The sequence below is a fragment of the Astatotilapia calliptera genome, chromosome 7, assembly GCF_964374335.1.
Source record: "Astatotilapia calliptera chromosome 7, fAstCal68.1, whole genome shotgun sequence".
NCBI classification, from domain to species: domain Eukaryota; kingdom Metazoa; phylum Chordata; class Actinopteri; order Cichliformes; family Cichlidae; genus Astatotilapia; species Astatotilapia calliptera.
Genome location: NC_137428.1, coordinates 44,217,960 through 44,239,150, shown reverse-complemented (window position 1 = coordinate 44,239,150; position 21,191 = coordinate 44,217,960). Strand labels below are relative to the sequence as shown.

The 21,191-nt window shown below is 41.1% G+C and overlaps 1 protein-coding gene across 2 annotated transcripts in view; it reads left to right on the top strand.

Annotated features, from left to right (window-relative positions):
* The window catches only part of LOC113026240 (actin nucleation-promoting factor WASL-like), a 30,262-nt gene extending 10,424 nt beyond the window's left edge, over window positions 1-19,838 (top strand). The window contains exons 4-11 of one of the 2 annotated variants that reach the window (XM_026174774.2): window positions 229-325; window positions 1,267-1,290; window positions 6,356-6,557; window positions 8,401-8,443; window positions 13,008-13,161; window positions 15,237-15,838; window positions 16,930-17,038; window positions 18,771-19,838. In XM_026174774.2, the coding sequence (XP_026030559.2) occupies window positions 229-325; window positions 1,267-1,290; window positions 6,356-6,557; window positions 8,401-8,443; window positions 13,008-13,161; window positions 15,237-15,838; window positions 16,930-17,038; window positions 18,771-18,832 (1,293 nt within the window). In that variant the 3' untranslated portion in view covers window positions 18,833-19,838. The remainder of the gene's footprint in view (window positions 1-228; window positions 326-1,266; window positions 1,291-6,355; window positions 6,558-8,400; window positions 8,444-13,007; window positions 13,162-15,236; window positions 15,839-16,929; window positions 17,039-18,770) is intronic. The other variant, XM_026174775.2, reaches the window with a different exon arrangement.
* The last annotated feature ends 1,353 nt before the right edge of the window (window positions 19,839-21,191 follow it).

The window sequence follows — 21,191 nt, the reverse complement described above, 5'->3', positions numbered from 1 at the left end:
ACTTGAATGTCTACAGCAGATGATTAGTCTTCCTGTTTTTAGAGTCTATTCTCACCAAGAATTTTATCAGCATAAAATAAGGCTGTGTGGTTCTTTCATATTTCCAAATATCAGTTGTCAGGCTTGTCTTTATCCACCTACAGTGTATTACGATTTAATGTTGCACAGTTTTTCTGTTCTTCAGAGAAAGCTGTTAGAATCACATTTCACCCTTTCTCTTTCTTTCAGACATGTCAGATTGGCTTGAACTTCGCCAGCGAAGAAGAAGCCAAACGATTCAGAGCCACCATTGATGACTTGCTCAACCGACGACAGCGGAAAATAGGTGAACTTTAATGTATCAGTTTGTCTTTGTGTTCTTCCTCAATTGGTTTAACCTTTCACAACTTTTATTGGAGAACACACCTTATCTTTTGCTCACTCAGCCTGAATGCGGCTCAGAAGTCACTGCCTTAAAGGCAGGTTTGGGGCTGACTTAGAGTTTGGCACACTGTTAGAAAAGGGAGGGGAGGTAGTTAAAAGTGCAGGATTGTTTAGTGGTGAAAGTAAAAACAGCTCTACTTTGAGCTGTGAATAGCACTGACTCTCCGGACACTAGCAGTGGAAGGCTTGTAGAGGACTGATCCTCACCAAAAGTATTTCTCGGAAGAAAAAAAAAATCACCTCTCATATCAGTCATCAAGCTGTGGTTTCCACTGACAGGTTTGGTTTGGGACTGTGTTTTTGTTTGTTTCTGTGGGGTTTTGTTCCCCTATTTCTATTTTTTCTTTCGCTTCGCTGCTGTGTGCTCCATCTCTTTCTCTCTGCTGCTGTAAAGCTGTCAGTCTTTCTCAGTAGAGTAAATGTCTCTGCTGTGAGGCTCCTCTGACTTCCCTTCAGCTCCTTCCAGCATGTTGGCCTTTTGAAGTGCACCTCTCAAACTGTGACGATGACTGAGGGTTCAAAGGCTCACGGGGCTGGCACAGCTGGCAGGACGCTGTATGGCAAACACAGTTGAGCTTTCAAATATTTTGCTTCTCTTCTTTTTCTGCTCAGGCCAAGAATAACCTGACTGCTCTATTAAAATGCTTTTTCATATGTGAAGCAGCATTTCTGCAGCTTAGGGCTTTAACAGAACTAACTGAACCTAAAAAGCACTTTTCTGACTCTTTTTTTTTTTTTTTTCTCACTAAAACCTCTTAATAAGTTCCGCTTCATACATTCTAAAGATTGCTGACTCGTGATTACTTTTCTGAAACCATAATTCTGTTAATTTTTCTTTTGCAGAGAAAAGAGGCGACCCTAAAAATGGTATGTTAAACTCTTAATAAGTTTTGCTTACGTAGGCTCTTAACTTTAGTTAATTTTGTAAAAATTATTTTTCTCATTCAGGCTTTAAAAAATTCAATAACAAGTACATAGAAATGAATAAAATGAGGATGTCATTCATCCCCTGAAGTAAAAAAAAAACCCAAAGAAATACAGCAAGATGCAACATGTGGAGAAATGGCAAAGTAAACGCTTCAGTTATCCAAGGATTCAATAGAGGATTGATAGAAATATGCTAAAACTGTAGCATATGAAGCACTGAATAACCAAGAATATAGGCACTCAATCATTTCCAATATTAGCAGGTTACTATTCTAAATAAATGAATTCTAAGAATCTAAGCCAGGACTGCAGTAATTATCTGTGCGCAAATACATGTTGAGCTTTTAGTTTCTTGGTTCAGTTTTCATGTAATCTCTTTTGCTACATTGAATTAAATGGTGGTTTGACAGGTCTTTCTGTAAATACACCTCCTAAACATTAGTAACACTTAGATTTCAGAAACTGCCGTTTCGTACATATAGATCATCTGCTTATAAACCACCAAATATGCCCAACAAATGCACCCGATTGCTACTATTGACCTTCTAGTTTTTGTTTTGTTTTGTTCTTTGTGTGTGTATTTTGAAAATTACTGAGTGAATTAGCAGTTGGAATATCTGTTTGAACTTGCTTGTGTGGGTTTTGATGGTTACAGTGGAGAGACCATTAAATGAAAGCTGTTAAACACATGAACTTCAGACAGTTTTGATGGCGATTGGTAAGGAATCCATTGACTTTGTACTAGGATATAGAATAAGAACCAGCTGATGTCCAGTTCAGCTAGTTATTTCTAGAACAGTTCAGAGCTGCAGTGGCTGTAGGAGTGGCTGTAGCTCAGGTGGTAGAGCAGGTCACATACTAACGGGGAAGGTTGGTGGTTGCATGCCAGATATCCTTGGGCAACATATTATCATCCATCGGAGTCTGAATGCACTTGAATGTTAGATTGTGCAATGGGTGTAAATTTGTGAATGGGTGAGTGAGGCTAGTTGTGTAAAACACTTTAAGTGCTCAAAGTAGAAAAGCGCTATATATGAACCAGTCCATTTCCCATTATCCAGTGTTTAAGAGCAGTGTTGATCAAACTGGCAAACACTGGTCTTGTAGAAGGACCTCCTTGTATGACCGCATAGGCGAGACAGTGATGACAACAGCGTTCGTCCTACAGAACGTGTGTGTGTGTTAGTGTGTGTGTGTGTTTGAGAAATTCCATTAGACTGTTTCCTAACACATTGGCAGCATTGTTTCACAGTCTGGCTCTCACACTGACAGAGTGAAGCAGGTTAAATCTGGTTTATGGAGAAACCTTTCTGTGCCGTATGTAGACCACACGCTTTCTGTTGTTCTCTTTAAACCCTCTGGTGTGGGTTTTAATACTTCATACAAAAGCCTTTGTTGGTGATAACATCTTCAAGTATGGAGAAACTAGTCATATGTATTGCTCAGGTCTGATTTTGGCCCCGTTCTTCCCCACAAACAGTCCTGAAGGTTCTGTGGGCCCCGTCTATAAACTCTGAGCTTTAGTGCTTTCCAGTGATTTTCAACTGGATTTAGGTCAGATGATTGGCTGGGCCATTCTAGCAACTTGAATTTCTTTCTTTCTGTGTGTTTGGAATCATTGTCTTGCTGAGACATCCACACTCATTTCATCTTCATCATTCTGGTAGATGGCAGCAGGTTTTTATCAAGAATGTCTCTGTACATTTTCCATTCATCCTTCCTTCAGTTACATGAAGCATGCCAGTGCCATATGCTGAAAATCAGCCCCACACCATGATGTTCCCACCTCCAAACTTCACTGTTGGTATTGTGTTTTTGCAGTGCCTTTGACCTTTGACCTTGTCTAAATGTTGTTCTGCGCTTCAACATGCTTTTTCTTCAGCTGTGGAGCCTTGCATGGTGAGCGTGCATACAGGCCACGGTGGTTGAGTGCATTACTGATTGTTATGTGTGTATTGTACCTGCTAATGCCAGGACTTCTTATTAATAATTATGTATTACATCAGTTTAAAATATTTATTAAACTTCATTCATGTTTTGTGAATTTTTTTCAAAATAGAAATTAGCACGTTCTTCATTTTTGTTCATCTAAATGATTAGGTTGGATATTGGTTAAAGATGGCTGCTTTTGAGTCCTTGCTTTAATTAAGAAGCTGTAAAATGTGGTTATCAGTGTGGATGGATATTTGATGTTAGTTTTTAGAATTTTATAAATGATTAATCCTTTGTATTTTCTTTTCAGTCAGTACTATTAAAGTACTTATTTTGATATCAAAGCAAAAGTACCTCAACAGCTCTGTTTGAAGGCAGGGAAACAAGCACCTCCCCCATCCCACCCTAGTCCTTAGGCTGCTGATGAGGTAGACCTGTTGGTCTAGTTGTAGAAGTCCAGAATTCTTGGGGAGTGTGGTGGGGGTGCAACCAGGGATTCAGACATAGATTACTAGTGGATTAGTGGCTGTGTCAGATGTTACTTCAGTTTGTGGAGATTACAAGGAATTTCCACACTGTATGGCTTGCACCAACAACATGGACAGTTCATTGTGCACATTAAAAAAAGAATATGTCATGAATGCTCAGTGCAGACGGATGAAACCACACAGTTTGTGGCAGCCTTCTGTCATATCGGTACATGGGGTTATAGCAAGGCATGTTGATGGCACTGTAAGAGTGTCAAAAAGGGTCGCTTGCTTGGATTATTTTCCTAGAGTTAAGAGCAAACCAGCATTTCATGGAATTTAGTTTCAGTTCCCTCAGACAGGCGTTAAGCCTTTAAAATATATATATTTGTGTAAATAAGGGTGGGTGATCTTTATCCTTCAACCTCAGGTCCTCTACCAGAGGTCTGGGATCTTGAGGGTCCTGCGCAGCATCTTTGCTGTTCCTAGGACTGCACTCTTCTGGACAGAGATCTCGAATGTTGTTCCTGGGATCTGCTGGAGTCACTCGCCTAGCTTGGGAGTCACCGCACGTAGTGCTCCGATTACCAATGGGACCACCGTTACCTTCACTCTTTGCATTTTCTTGAGTTCTTCTCTGAGCCCTTGGTACTTATGTTCCTTCTTCTTGATGTTGCTTTCATTCGGTATCACTACAGCCGTATTCCTCTGCTTGTCCACCACTACTATGTCCGGTTGGTTAGCCACCACTATTTTGTCCGTCTGTATCTGGAATTCCCACAGGATCTTAGCTCAGCCATCCTCCACCACCATAAGGGGGGTTCCCATTTTGACCTTGTGATTTCCAGGCCATACTCAGCACAGATGTTTCTGTATGCTATGTCGGCCACTTGGTTATGGCGTTCCATGTATGCCCTGCCTGCTAGCACCCTGCTGTTATGTGCTGGATTGTCTCAGGGGCATCTGTGCACAGCCTGCACCCAGTTTCTATGGATCTTGTACTTGGAGCTTGTTCCTGTGCTGCCATGATTAGTGCTGCATCTGTCAAGAGGTGCTGTGCTAGGTTTAAATCTCTCACAATGGATGTCCCTTTATGTTTTTGCACTGTCCTAATACTGAACTCATGATGTCAAGATGCATACAAATATGTACACACAAACTCATTTACTCGCACATAAACACATTTCATTCCAATGTTGACCCTGTGCTAACTTGCATATGACAAATAAAAACTAAAACAGTGACACCACAACACTACCAATGTTTTGATGAGTTCTTCTTGTCCTTAGCAGGCGACCAGCGGCGGTGGTCTGCCACGCAACCAGTACGCTGCTGTAGGTGCCGCAGGTTCTCTTGCTTGATCAACGATTATCTTCCACGCTTTTCGATCTAAGGCGATGGTTCTTGCCTGCTCGAGGTCAAGTCGAAGGGCCTTCAAATCATCCTGGATTTGTTTAATCCATGTCTTCTTTGGTGCATTTCGATGCACCCTCCAATCGGTGGGGCGGGTCAAGCAGAGTAGGCCATGGGGGTAGCGGCTTGGGTCCATTCGACAAATGTGGCCAAACCAACGGAGTCGGCGGCGCTGGATTAGGTCGCTGATCGTCGGTTGGCTGCCGCAGCTGGTGAGGATGGTGTCATTCGAATGACTGTCGTGAAGGGAAACGCCGAGAATGCATCTAAGGCAACGCATTTGGAAAACTTCGAGCTTGGTCAGGTCGTGTTTGAGCATTGTCCACGTCTCTGCGCCGTAAAGTAGAATGGGCAGGATCAGGGTTCGGTAAAGGCAGATCTTTGTCGCCAATGAGATGTTGTTCTTCTTCCAGACGCACCAGCGCAGGGAAGCAAATGCTGCCGCCGCCTGCCCAATTCTGGAGCGTATCTCCACTGATGATGCCACTTTCTTCTCCTCGACGAGGGACCCCAGATATTGAAATTGTTGGACTTGTTTGATCTGCACACCATCGAGGTGGACGATCGTTGGTGAGCCGTCGGTGGTCAGGACTTTGGTCTTCTCGGCGTTAACCTTGAGGCCGTACAGTTTGGAGTGCCGGGAAATGTCATAGAGGATGTGAGTTGCCTCGGTGTCGTCTTCGGCAAAAATGGCGCTATCGTCAGCGAACATTAGATCGGTGATAAATCGATCGGTCGAGGCTTGGACTCCGCGGCGGCCCTCGAATGCTTTGCGCATTATCGCATCGATGACGATGTTGAACAACAGCGGTGACACCACATCGCCCTGCCGGGCCCCTGTCATGATGGGGAATTCTTCGGACACTTCGTCATGAATGCGTACCTGGCTGGTCGAGCCATCGTAGGCGGTTTGTAGTAGTTCGATGAAGATCATCGAGCTACTTCTGATGAGTTGGCGATACTCATCTGTATCATCAGCATATATCATCAGTACTTATCACACTCACTCTGTATTTTGTGTCTCTCTCTCACACACACACACACACACACACACACACACACACACACACACACAAAGATACTTTTTGGCTGAATATGTGACAATAAAAATCTGAGTTGTTAAAAATCATTAAAAAAATTATAGTGGTTGTTACTTTTTCAACTCTTTCTGCTAACTTCCTCCACATGCACAGGCCCAACTCTGCATGTGGCCACAGTAGACATAAAGAACCCGGAGATCAACAATGTCCGATTCCACAACTCCCACAGCCATCAACAGCCATATCACATCAACAACATGCTGAGCCACAGCGGCCTGAGCCGGAAGGACAAGAAAACCAAAGGCAAGAAGAAGAAACTGACGAAGGCCGATATCGGCACGCCGAGCAACTTCCAGTGAGTCCGAGTCACACCACACAGTGTACTGAGTGCTCCAGTGCTGAGCAAATAAGACTTTTTTTTTATTTATTGAACCAAATCAAATGTCTAAAATAATGAACATATTTTATCATGTAGTTAAACTTTTTCATCTGTTGATGGAGAAAATTACTTATTATTAATATTTATTATTGCACAATCAAATTTTGACAGTTTAGTAACTGCAGTTCTTCCATATGGGCAAGCTGCTCTTGTGGCCATTCTGCTCTCTTAAGGCCTTTTGTCTTGTGGCCAAACAGATTTCAACTGCAGTATCCTAGATTTAACCTGGCAACAGTAGTCCTAGTTCTGCTGTGGAGATCTGCTGTGAGTGGGAGAGCAGAACAAGGACCACCAGCTGCAGTCTAAGTTGGTGTGGTTGAAAATTGTCTACGAGATGTAGCTGATTATTTCTCTGTTGTTTACTGTCACAAGGGTAGGGGTTAAAAACGTGGTCCCTTTAGCACATGTGCATATATATCCTCACATATGCACACATACCACGCTGTGAAACCCACAAATATGACCTAATTCACACCTCCAGCTCATAGTTGATCTCCAGAGTAGGGCTGTTCGATATAACGATATATATCGGCTGACGATATAAAAACATCTATCGTTTCATTTTACACTATCGTTTGTTTTGTGGTGTCGCAAAATAAACTGTTTACGGCAATATTTTCTCATCATTTTGATGGTCACTGTAGTGGCTATATTAATTTCTTAAAGTTCTCTCTTTCTCTTATATTTAATATAACCACACTACAGACGGACAAGTGCCTGTTTTTATGCGTTGTCGTTAGCAACAACGACGGTAAAACCACCGCGTGTCTGCTTGTTTATTTTCCACATAAACCTTTCAGAATAAAGCTCAAGATCCTGTTGAGACCTTTCAAAATAAACTGAATGACGTGAAAGAGTATGCAGAGTGTTTATGGATGAGAAGCAAAAAAGAGCCGTCAGGTGCTAGAAAACAAACCTTAGACTCAAACGTTAGAACAGGCTTTTCCCCGCAGCACGCCGTGTAATAAATACTTACAAAGAAAACTGCGGCCTTTACAACTTATGTCTAAAAATGTATCGATTCATCCATTGGTTAAAACACTCGACTCCAGCTACATGACGCCCAGCTGGAAACACTTCCCACAAGTCGAGCTGCCCGAGATTCACAGAATTTACAAAAAATGTTAAATTTTTGTGATTTATATCGTTATTGGGACGATAGATGTCTTATATCGGGATATGAGATTTTGGTCATATCGCACAGCCCTACTCCAGAGTGGGAAGACTACTATTCCCAGCTGCAGGTAATCATGATAGAGTTGTAGCTCACCCAGCCAAAAGATTTTCTGTGAAAGCAGCTGAATCAAGGTCACCATAACAGTGACCAGTGGATTGTGTCAGGTTACATTTCACCGCGTGTTATATTTGTATAACTATGCATGTGACGAATAAAGAATCTTGTATCAAGCTTGCTGATTGGAAAACACAAGATTAGAAAGGCTGGTGTTAGCTGGTAGGCAGAGACTGAACAGCAGAAAAGCAAAAGTCTGCTTTACACACCCTAAAACTTGAAACACAATGACAAATGATAAAGTTTTTGGACTGTGGTGTCTGTACAGTCTGATCTAGCAATGATAGGCTCCTTTGTGGCAACAGTGAACATGTTACATTAACGTCTGAGAGCCTTCAATGGCCACATTATCAGAGTGCAGTGTGTGCATTCACTGTGTATCATGTGCACATGCTAACCAGCTGATGTTCTTCTGTGTACTTACATACGCGTGTTTGCATGATCTCACTACACATCTGTCTTCTTCAGGCACATTGGTCATGTGGGCTGGGATCCAAACACAGGTTTTGATGTGAGTACCCCCCTTTATATATACACACACACAAGCAAGCACAGTAGTGACTTGTGTGGTGGCTGCTTGATGAAATCGCACAAATTTGGCTCTTGTTGCTTCCTGCTCTGCATCTGAGAACCTGCACAGAAGGAATTTGGAGATTTTCTGTCAGGTCAAAAAAACATCTGTAGGTTACATCTTTGTAACGCTGACTCTGTGGGCAATAATGTAGCTGTCACGCTGTCTTCCGCTTTCCTTGTACTGGCAACATTTACTGTGTGTTACTGGATCATTTATGATACATTACTATATGACTTGCAATTAATTAAAACGTACTTGTTTAAAGCTTTATGTGTCTACTTTACAGACCCAAAATGTATAAGGATGATGGATTCAGACTTGATTAGGCCCAGATCAGTCATGTCCCTGCAAGCCCCATTCAGATACATTTTGGATCCATTCACAGTTACTTATTGTCCCGACAAGATCAGGATACACTTTTAGAAATTGCTCAACCTTCCAAAATTATACAGAAATATCTAAAATGTAGTTGACCAACATGTAGATCGCTCTCTAAAGGCTTCTGGCATTGTTTTTAGTTAAATTTAGTATTTAAATTTAGTTTTGTGTTTTTGTTTTTTTTAGCTTACCGTATTTTCACGACCATAAGGCGCACTTAAAAGTCTTAGATTTTCTTCAAAAAGTGCGGCGCGCCCTATAGCGCGGTGCGCCCTATGTGTTGTAAGGAGGACGTAGTAGAGAACACCATGAGAACGTTAAAGGGTGAAGTGTGGGCGTTGATCGTATATACCGGGACAATCGCACATACCTGTATAAAAGAACAGGTATGTGCATTATGCAGGACATCGTTGTTTTAACAACCCTGAAAATGGCAAAGAGACACGCTTACGAAGCACAGTTTAAACTGAAGGCCATCAGCTATGCGGAGGAACATGGAAATCAAGCAGCGGCGAGAGAATTTAAGATTAACGAATCGATGGTTCGCAAATGGAGGAAGCTGGAAAACAAGCTCCGGCAGGTCAAGAAAACGCAGCCGAGTTTCCGCGGACATAAGGCGAGGTGGCCCGAGTTGGAGGAAAGACTCGAGCGTTGGATCATCGAGCAAAGAGCGAGCGGGAGAAGCGTTTCGACGGTCACCATTCGGCTAAAAGCAGTTTCACTAGCTGAAGAGATGAACATTGAACATTTCCAAGGAGGTCCGTCTTGGTGCTTTCGTTTTATGAAACGGTGCCATTTTCCCATCCGGACCAGGACTACGGTAGTGCAGCAACTTCCAGCGGATTATAAGGAAAAGCTGGCCATCTTCTGCTCCTACTGCAGCAAACACATCGGCGACAAAAACATCCAGCCCAGCCACATCACAAACATGGACGAGGTCCCGCTCACTTTTGACATCCCGGTGAGTCACACTGTGGAGAAGAAGGGGACCAGCACGGTAGCGTGCCCATCTCACAGCCGATGTGAAAAAACTTGTGAAGCAAATGAACTGTGAGCTTGCTGTCATTCCGGGAGGCCTGACAAAGGAACTCCAACCGCTGGACATCGGTGTGAACCGCCCGTTCAAAGTAAGGCTGCGAGCGGCCTGGGAGCGATGGATGACCGGTGGAGACCACAGTTTCACTAAGAGTGGAAGGCAGCGCCGGGCGAGTTACGCCACAATTTGCCAATGGATTGTAGATGCTTGGGCTAACATGTCTGCTGGCACTGTTGTTCGAGCTTTCGCAAAAGCCGGCATCGTTTCCGAGGAGCCGCACGGCACGGAAAGTGACTCTGACAGTGAAGAAAGTGAACCTGGCATGTTTGATGGAGATTTAGCGCAGCTGTTCAATTCAGACACAGAGGATGAGGACTTCGATGGGTTTAATTGATGATAAAAATGTGAGTACCAAACTTTGTTTTGCTCCTGCTTTATTTTTAAATACGCACACTTGTATGCTTGTGTGTTGTTGATGATGACGATTATTGGTAATAAAAATGTGAGTACCAAACTCAGTTTTGCTCCTGCTTTATTTTTAAATATGCACACTTGTATGCTTGTGTGTTGTTGATGATGACGATTACCGGCAATAGAAATGTGAGTAAGGTACTGAATTCAGGTTTGCTCCCGCTTTATTTTTAAATATGCATACGGTACTTGTATGCGCCCTATGGTCCAGTGCGCCTTATGTGTGTGTTAAATACAGTAAGGGCACACATAACTGAGACTGCGCCTTTTAGCACAGTGCGCCTTATGGTCGTGAAAATACGGTAATGTAAAACTGTTACTGTTAGCAACAGTTAAACACCTCTCCTGTTGCTGTAAGAGAGCCATCATGTGTCAGTGAAGTCTGATAATAGACAAAATTATACAAAGTTCCACTGAGCAACATTAAAGTATTTTTTTCTGTAAATCACATTAAGCATTTTTATCCAAAATTATTAACAAGTAAAGACTGTTTCTGTTGTTTTCACATTCAGTTGTTATCAGAAGCTTGCATACACTCAACATGGGCGCGAATGTTTTGGTAATTTTGGGCTTTTAATGGTTTCTTTGAAGTGTTTTTCCAAGTTGGAATGAATGTACAGCATATAACCTTAATGATTTTAAAAAAGATGCAGATGTTGGAGTTTATTTTGGGTTTTCTCTAATCCAGACCTGTGTCAGTTATCTTCTCTCCAGCTGATCATATCATATGAGTTACAGAAATCACATTTTGTCTAAAGATTTCTGAAGAAATAGACCAATGTGTTAAAAATGGCTCACAGCAGTTATACTGCAGATCAGGCTGTGCGTAGGAAATGAATCGTACTAACAAAAAACTCAGTTGCTGCTAAAACATCTATTTTAGTAGCATCCTTTAAACAAAACCTGTAAGGTTAGTATAATCTTTAAAGCTTCGATAAATGTTTCTAATGCACATAAGCATAAGAAAAATAAAAATACCTGATTGGATACCAGGAATCAGGGTACAGCCAGTGTGCATTTCCTGCTGCTCACCACAAGGTGTCACACGGCACTTTGAGCGTCAGTCTGAGCTCCTGCACTGCGGACAAATTAAACACTCATCAGACCTAGAACATGAGGAAGTCTATTATTAGTTTAAAAAAAACAATCCAACATAAACAGGGAGCTGTTTAGCTTTTAAAACCAGTTTTATTCAGTTAAAGGGTCTTTAAAATATAAAGCACTTTGAGGCCACTGCTGGTGTGATTCAGCTCTATATAAATAAGACTAAATTGAAACTGAATTGAAGATCTTCAGCAGGAGTTAATATTTCCATAGACAAACAGTGACAGTAAGTAACATACAAGGTTAAAGCCTTAGCCCGGATACATCTTTGAACAGCAAACTTACCTGTTCTTCCATATTTACTTCAGTCCTTTGTTTTGTTTTTTTGTTTGTTTGTTTTTGTCTGCACAGCATAAAAAAATCAAAAGAGGAAACTGTAAAAGTATCGACAAAAAGATGTGAATTAAACTGCAAGCATTATGACATTCACAAAACAAGCATCGTGTTTACCTTTCTGGACCAATGTCAGTCATCTTCAGTGAAGACAGTGAAATCTGTCACATACATCCACACAGAAACCAAAGAACACACTTTACAGCCCAGCAGAGTTTCTATTTTAAATGTCATGTAGTATCACCTGTTATTTCTCCACTACATTGTATGAGAAAGATGACACCTGTGGCAGCCACCTAGTGTTTTGGTGTTCAGGGTATTTATTTTTAGTTCATATTGTTTTATATCTCTGTGACTATCTCACAAACAAATTAATACGTCCACTCCAACTGTGTGGAAGCTTTAGGTAGTTATATTTAGGGCAATATCCCACAGTGACAGCTACAAATAAGCTAAAAAGATGTGATCCTTTTGTAGATTTCAAATAAAATGAAAGGTAAGCTGATGTAGTAAATATTCTTTTATTGGATTAGAAAATTGTACACTATAGTTTTCTTTAGATTTTGAATATATCGGAGCATTAAACAGGCGGATGTGTTTTTGGGTTTGAGGGTCCAACAGGACAGAGATGATACAGAAACATGACATCCTTATAAAGTTCACACTTTAAGTTTATGAATGTGCAACTTTTCACAGTTCTCATTCTCTAGTTACTTGCTGGATGAAAACATAATTTTGACTTATAAACACATGGACATACTTCATATAGAGAGGAAAAAGGGGGAAATGGGACATAAACTCCTGCACAAATGCTGGGCTTTATAGCAATGATGACGGGCTCAGGTTGTGTGATATGAGCAGGACAGAAACACCACAGAAGGGGAAGAATGACAAAGTTGATTCTGATTGATAAGACTTTGATTTACCTTGTATCTGGGTTTACATGTTATTGATATACAGACATATCTACTGTCTCTTTCTGCTGCCATCAGACATTAAAAAGCATTAGATGAAGTTTACGTCACTGTTACCAACGCCCATATTAACGGCCACCCAAGTATTTTTGTTTTTCTGTGGCTAAAGTCATATTTGAGTTGCTGGCCTGGTTTTTGCACCATAAGGTTCTTCATAAGGTCCTCCCCAGCGTAAAGCGTATTTTAAAATATACTTTGTCAACAGCTGAATAACCTGGACCCTGAACTGAAGAACCTGTTCGACATGTGCGGCATCTCTGAGGCTCAGCTGAAGGACAGAGAAACGTCCAAGGTCATCTACGACTTCATCGAGAAGAAGGGAGGGGTGGAGGCAGTCAAGAACGAGCTGAGAAGACAGGGTGAGCACACACACACACACACACACACACACACACACACACACACACACACACACACTAACCTACCTGTGAACTGAACTGATAATTACAAATTGTTGAACAGTATAAAAAAAAGAGTTTTAAGTTCCCATTTTTTGTCTTTCACAGAGAAATAGAAATTGTTGAACTAGAAATAGAAATGTCTTTGTTCAAAAATGTACTGTGAACACAGAAATGATACAGTATATTAATTACATTTTTTAAATTAGAATAAAATGCTTATTTTTTTTATTGTGTTGTTTACCACTTCCAAAACACATAGCTATTTCATCGTTTTGGGGATATTTCATCATTAAAAAAAATAATTAATAACTGAATAAATGCCAGATTTAAGTGAAATGTTCATAAAAATCCAGTTGATTCTCACTGGTCAGTGTATGAAGTCAGAGATCTGATATTTTTGAACTTTTATAAATTCACATGTTGCAGTTCTTCTCACGGTTTTATCTTGAGCTGCCACCTGCTTCCTTTTTTCACATCACACAGCAAATATGAGCAGATCAAGTGCTTTTCTGAGTCTGAATTGTTATTTTGTGAAACATACTCAGATTCTTCTGTCCTGACTGTTTGAATCATGTTACCATGGACTAGTTAGAAAAGAGGTGTTTGAATTTAGGACAGTGCCAGCGTATGTGTTGGTGTAAATTGAACCCCTCTTTAATTACCTGTTATATTCTAATAATGCGAGTCGTTCCCTCATTTATCTTTAATATTTTATAAGAATTTTATTTTTTTTAGTGTTGCAGACTAATACTGGTTAGTTTATAAAATGCCTTGTTTGAGAGAGTAGCCTGTAGTATGAAGTTAGTTTAGCATGCACATGATATATTTTACTCATGTGGCTTCAAATATTTCAGGTATCTACAGTCACATGAAGGTGGTTTGAATTTAGTAAGACAATCTGTGGTTACTTAATCTAGTTAACTTAGGAAAAGTTGGTGTAATCAGCATTATACCACTGAGAAACATCGACAGGGATAAGACTCTAAGCTCTCAAGTATCATTTTACTTGGTGCATTTCAGGGAAAGATAAAGACTTCAGACGATCTCTAAAGTTTCCAGGGATTTAGAGGTTTTTAGGTTCTTCCTAAAAAAAAAATTCCAGTGAGCTGATTGGTCGATAGATGGTGATTTCTTACAAATTTATCTCTTGTGTCAAACACAACCTGCTCTGCAGCAGACTGGGCCTGCAGCATAAGTAATTGTTGCAGTGTGGTAAGAACTGACCCACATTAGACCCTTAGGCTACGTTCAGACTGCAGGTCTTAATGCTCAATTCCGATTTTTTTGATCAAATCCGATTTTTTTTGTCTGCTTGTTCACACTACAAATAAAATGTGACAGCAAACGCGCTCCAGTGTGAACCCTCAAAGCGGCCCGCATGCGCAAAAGAAGATGTCACACACAACGCGCCGTTTAGACCCAGACCAAACGGTATTGTTTGACTGATGGCCGTTAATATAAAGACTTGTTTCGAACTTTACGTTTCCCAATTTTGCTTTAAGTTATTAAGTTATTTTGTTATTTAGATATGGCCTAATGATTATCCTTATTGCTGTTTTAGAGAGGAGCGGTGCTTCAAAGGATAGCTGCAGATTTCTGTCAGAATCTGCAGATTATACAGTACAAATAAAATGTTCACGTTTCTCCAACGTTGTCTTCACAACAGTTTCACTGACATCTACACTGGATGGCCAGGAAGCGTTCACAATGTCTCCGGCGCTGATAATTAGCGTCTGTCTTGTGTCAGTGACGTAAAAGACGGATTTAATGCGACATGACCGTTCAAACAGCAGTCGCTTTCTGAAACATCAGATATGTATCGGATTCAGTACCACATACGAAAGTGACCCAGATCGGCTTTGAAAGGCGCTTTCGCCTGCAGTGTGAACGTAGGCTTAGTTACTTTGGGGCTTAGTTACTTTTCTGAGCTCCAGATCCAGATGTTTCCCCAGATCACAGTGCTGCAGCAGAGTGGAGCAAAACTGCACAAGAGTTAAACGTAGGATGTTTCTTGTTGTGTTCTACTTCTACAGCACCCCCTCCACCACCTTCTCGAAGCGGCCCTCCGCCTCCTCCCCCGCCGCCCCACAGCTTGGCTCCACCCCCACCTCCACCTTCCAGAGGAGGCCGAGGAGCCCCTCCTCCCCCTCCTCCATCCAGGGCCCCGGCCTTAGCCCCGCCTCCACCACCTCCCTCCAGACCGGGAACTCTGGGTGCCCCACCTCCCCCACCTCCACCCACCAGGGGAAGTCACCAGCCGCCTCCTGCATCCCACCACCACCACCAGTCTCCCCCTCCTCCTCCCCTTCCTTTACATGCCTCTGTTACTCCCCAACCTCCACCCCCTCCACCTCTCCCAGTGGCACAGCATTCTGTGGTGAGCAGCACTCCTGCACTGCCACCTCCCCCTCCTCCTCCCCCACCTGGCCCACCTCCTCCTCCAGAGCCAGATAGCGTAGGTGGGGGTGGAGACTCGCCTCATTCACCAAGTCCAAGTGGGAAGTCGGTGCTGTTGGAGCAGATTAGAGGAGGAACCCAGCTGAAGAAGGTGGAGCAAAACAACAGAGTGCCAACTTCCAGTACTGGACGAGATGCCCTGCTGGACCAGATCCGACAGGGAATCCAGCTCAAGACTGTGAGTCAGTCCCTTTGATCACTGCGATCACTACAATAATACATAATAAATACTTGAGGCTTTATTTGCACATATGAAGACAGCCTTTTTTTGTTTCCTTTCGTTCTGGGGTTTTGTTTTGTTTTTGTGAAAACCCACATTGTAGTTCCTGGTAGATTCTTCATAAGCTACTTGGAAATTTTACTACTTATTAGCCAGCTAACCACAGTCTCAGATAAGCCCACCAAAATTACCAGTGGAATGTTTTGTTTTTGTTGTTTACTGCTTAAATCAGCCTGTCCACTGTTTACTCCAAAACTAAGCTTTTCCTATATTCAGCCCTTTTTAGACAAATCTTTTATGGCAGTGTAAACGTATCTATGCATTTCATATAGTCACTCAGTCTGCCTTTAAGTCAGACTTAAAAATTAATGTAATCAAGATCCTTTGTGGGAAAAGATGTATTCAGAGATCTGATGTTTCCCCATTTGTTTTATCTACTTCATAATCATAATCTATTTTGTAAAACTGAACCTAGGTCTTATGTTATAATTAAATTATGAGGTTTTCTACAGTGTATATAAAGTACTGCAGTGTGGGCATAACATTCAACTAATTTAGCATGATTTTTAATTTGTATAATGAGAGTTTGTTATGTTTTGGGTTGTTTGTCATTTAAAGCAAATTCCATAAATATCTTTTGCAAATGTGCCTTTGTGAAGACTATTCAGAAAACAAGAGGACATGTAGTGAATGGACATGGGTATTTCAGCAAAAATACAACTTGATGTTCCACTTTTCATCCCGAGTTTTTCCACCTCACCCCCAAAAGCTTCTGCTACTACTGGCAAAAGGTGGCAGTGAAGAAACCTACTAGACTACCAACCACGAGAAAAGATGCATTTTAAGACAATACATTTTTAATCTACCTTTTCATATGAGCAGTTTTCCATTATAAATGTCTAAATGCCATAAGATTCATTTAAAGTTAAAACGTTCATCTTAAAACAATAATGTGAAGAGCAAACTCTGAACCACAACTTTCCTCTGGATTGTGTTACAATGCTACAATGTTGCAATTCTTTTTATGTTTTCTGTTTGTCTGTTCCCAGGTGTCGGATCATCCAGAGTCCGGCCCTCCGACACCAGCTCCAACCACAGGCATTGTTGGTGCTCTCATGGAAGTGATGCAGAAGAGGAGCAAAGCCATCCATTCCTCAGGTAGCAGCCTGAAAATGTTCCTTTTTCTGTCAGTCGATTTTCTCCATGGACCTTTCAACCTGTTGTTCATTGTTTATTATAGAGATGGCACGATACCACTTTTTTATGTCCGATATCGATACCGATATCATAAATTTGGATATCTGCCGATACCGATATGAATCCGATATAGTGTTTTTTAATCAACAAAACTGTTTTTTAAAATATCTTGCTGCATTTTGCAAGTCTGCAAATTCATACTCAAGTTTAAAACAACAACTACACTAAAGCTATTCTGTTATACCTGTATACAAAAAAAATATTTCATAGTTCAGCAATACTGATCAATCTAATAAACTTAGACCTACACCATCCTCCCTATTCTGGTATTTTAAAGAGTACTTAGCGTAAATATTAAGCAACCTAACTAATAGGGTTCCAACTCCCAGCAACAACAAAAATAAATAAATAAAGAATAGGGAACCACCCCTCACGCTCCACCTCATGATGCTTAATCAACGTAATCAACCTTAATTTGATGCAGTGTGAAAAAAAATGCACAGAAATCAATTATTTTTCAAGAAATATTAAATAGATTCAACATCTTTCTTCAACAAAATTGCAGACTGCACAGATGGTACCTTCCCAAAGGAAAATGTACTATAGCTTACTAGGGTATATATATTAGACTTAATAGTCACTATATACAGTAATTGACTTCTATTCATTTTACATCAAATTAAAACTTTGGGTGTCAGATAATTATTTATTAAAAGCTCGACATTTTAAATGAGAATAAGAAAGAAAAGTATGTCTTTGTGCCCCCTTTTCCCAGTTAATGCCCTATCGGCCCCCCTGGCTAAACTTTGCTAGATCCGCCCCTGCATAGTTACCAGCGTCAGCTACGTAGAAAAAGATCCTGGTGTAGAAAGTAATATTAAATAAATTCTAACAACAGCTTATCAAGCTTAAACGTGCTGCTGTTGTTCAGCCGCTGGTTTGCTCGTTCTGGCGCAAAGTGGACCAAAAACAAACAAGAGAGACTCACGACAGAAAAGCCGATCAGCTGATCATTAAGCAGTTTCACGATTGAAGTAGCAGCCGGAGAGCGAGAGGCAGTCGCTCGTTAAGCTTAACGTGGGAATGCTTTACAAACATTCAGAGATGGACTTACACACTTTCTTTACTTCTCTCGGGGATAACTTTGTCGGAGATGAAAAGCTCCAAATGCTATCCAGACCACCGACAGGTCCCGCATGCCACAGCTGCTCTATCACGTGATGCATACTGCTCCGACGTTCTGAGGCGAGTTACGGCGTGTTGCAAGTTTTGTGAGGTGCTTTCGTGATATTTAATGGATCGGATTACATTTTTTATTTTTCTCCGATATCCGATCCAGTAATTTAGGTCAGTATCGGACCGATACCGATACGTAATATCGGATCGGTCCATCTCTAGTTTATTACCAGTATTTCAGTTTAGTTTTCTCATCAAACATGTAGTCAAGTACTTATCACTGCCCCACCTCTCACCACTGTGTGTGTGTGTGCGTGCGTGCGTGCGTGCGTGCTAGCTATCCCTGAATGCACATCAGGGAGACTGAGCAAAGGTTACCATTAGGGGTGTGTGTCTGTCAGCACATGTGTGGTCATCTGTAAAGTCTGTTCACTCGTTTATTTCCTGTTTAGATTTTGATTGACTGAGCCAATATGAAAACTCTCCGCCTTCTTCATCTTAATATTTCTTTTCTCAGATGAAGATGATGATGATGACGAAGATGAGGATTTTGAGGACGACGATGAGTGGGATGACTAATCAGCGCACACACACACACACACACACACACACACACACACACACACACACACATACAGTTTCTCCTAAAAACCTAGTATCTGACTGACTAAAAATGTAAATGTTGTATGAACTTGCTGTATATTTATTTTTGCCTTATTTCTTCTCTTTTTAAAAAAAAAAAAAAAAGATTATTATAAATAATCTGTGCAATACCTGATCCGTTAAATCTGGTCCGTTTGCCACACATCCTCACAACTCCACATGTCATTTCCTTCATGTCATTAGAAGCACTTAAATCCAGCATCAGCACAATGTGGAGACGGCACCAGCTACATTTCACTTTCGCTAATAGGTGAATAGAGAACACTCAACTTTGAGGAGTCTGAATCTGTGTGTGCTCCTTGAGAAATATTTGTGTGCGTTTTCATGTCTTCATTCCTTGAAAATTAAAAGGGAGACCAAATGGGCATGATCATCTTTGTGTTTGATAGCAGTTGGTTTAGTATTAGAGAACACTATTAGTTTCTTTTCATACTTTCAAGTTCCCTGCAAAATTTTGGTTGCGTCTTCTTTTTTTCCCCTTTCCTTTGATTCATCTGCTGCACCATGTCCTCGACTTCCATGATAGTTTTTGTTTTTTTTGTTTGTTTTTTTTGGGGGGGGGGGTACAGGATATCAAGCAGGACAATGGGGTCCTTTAAAAGACTAAAAGTTGCTACTTCAGACATGACTGGTAAGTTAGGTTTTTGTTTGGTTTTTTTCATTGGATCTAGTTCTTTTTTTGCCATTCCTGTGACATTCCCTGCAGCATGTGGGTTTGCACTGCCTGTGATCCTGCATCTGTAAACATTGTAGGAAAATTACTTGTTTTAAAAATTTTTTTTATTGCCCTCCGGTGAGGCTTAATGCTGCATTTAGAAGCTACTGACGTCGACCAAGTGAAAAGGGAGCGAGACAGGCAGTGGTGGTGCACAGTCAATAAGAATACTAAATTGTATACCTAAATAAATGTTATTTACAGAGAGGCATTTGTCTTCTATTCTTTGTCTGAATGGTTTACAGCAGAAATTCACTGAGATTTGTCACATGGGATGTATGTGGAGTTGGTTTCAGGGAAGAGGCTTAAAATGACTAGCCAGTTAACTCATGTGCCCAAAATATTTGCATAAACACACCTCTCCGCAGTTCCCTCACACGGACTCGTACCTACACGTACATCTAAAAATAAAATATCTATGTATTGATGGCATATACTGACCAAATGTTGATGACCCCTCCTTTAACCATACATTCTTCACTTCACTTTCGGATCACTCTGACACCACCATTATAATAGGGGGAGACTGCAACCTGGGTTTTAATCCAGGAATTCATAGAAATTAGTCAAATGAACTGGGAGACTACAGATATTCTTAAACAATACATGAATGATTTTGGTCTTTGTGATGCTGTGTGTTCACATCACCCCACTCTCAGAGACCAGTGCACCACTCACATTCTTCCCGAGATTACTTTTTAGTTAGTAGCTCCATTATGAGGGAGATTACAGGCAGATTCGTTCAATCAATATTGGTGATTGTGCAGCAATGTCTTATCTTTGTGACACAAAGAAGATGCATCACCAATTAGGAACTGGAGATTTAATACATCATTACTTAAAGAACAAGATTTCAGTCATTATTTCAAAAACCAGTGGGAAATGTATTGAAAAATTAATTACCCTAAAATACTTAAAGTATTCTTAAACTAGGTTGCAAAGCCCTTGCCAGAAGATTAGAAAAAGTCACTTCATTCATAATAGGTTTTATCAACACTCAGCCAATAAAACATGCACGCTAATAAATGTAAGAGATTATTGCTTCAGAGAGAACACATCTGCAAAACGCTGTTGCAATTCAGCAACATCTTTTCGTTGGTTCTGTATGAGATGGTCATCATAATGAAGGGAGGCAGGAATGGTGGAATTTGGCAGCGCCAGACCTTATTCCACCTCTTTCCTTCTCCAAGCTCACCAAGGAAGCAGTTTCAGCCTTTGTCCATGCTCTTAGGAGGTTAAGGTGCAATTCCTGAGCTTGGAGAAGGTTCTCCCTTGATAATCTTCACAATGTGTGTAGCTTTTCTCTCTGGTCCAGAAAGTACAAAATTTCTCTTTTATCTGGGCTTGGACCTCCCCCAGTTTCCTTAAGTTAGGTCCTAAACCCCCTGCGGCTTCCTGCCGAACAGTAACTCAAAGAGAGAAAATCCCATGGAGGCATGGGGCATCTCCCTGCTGCAAACAACATAGGTCTAACCAGTGACCATTTTGCTCATCCTTGTGAATGAACTTACGAATCATGGATTTTAAAATCTTATTTAGCCTTTCCACCAACCTGTCAGT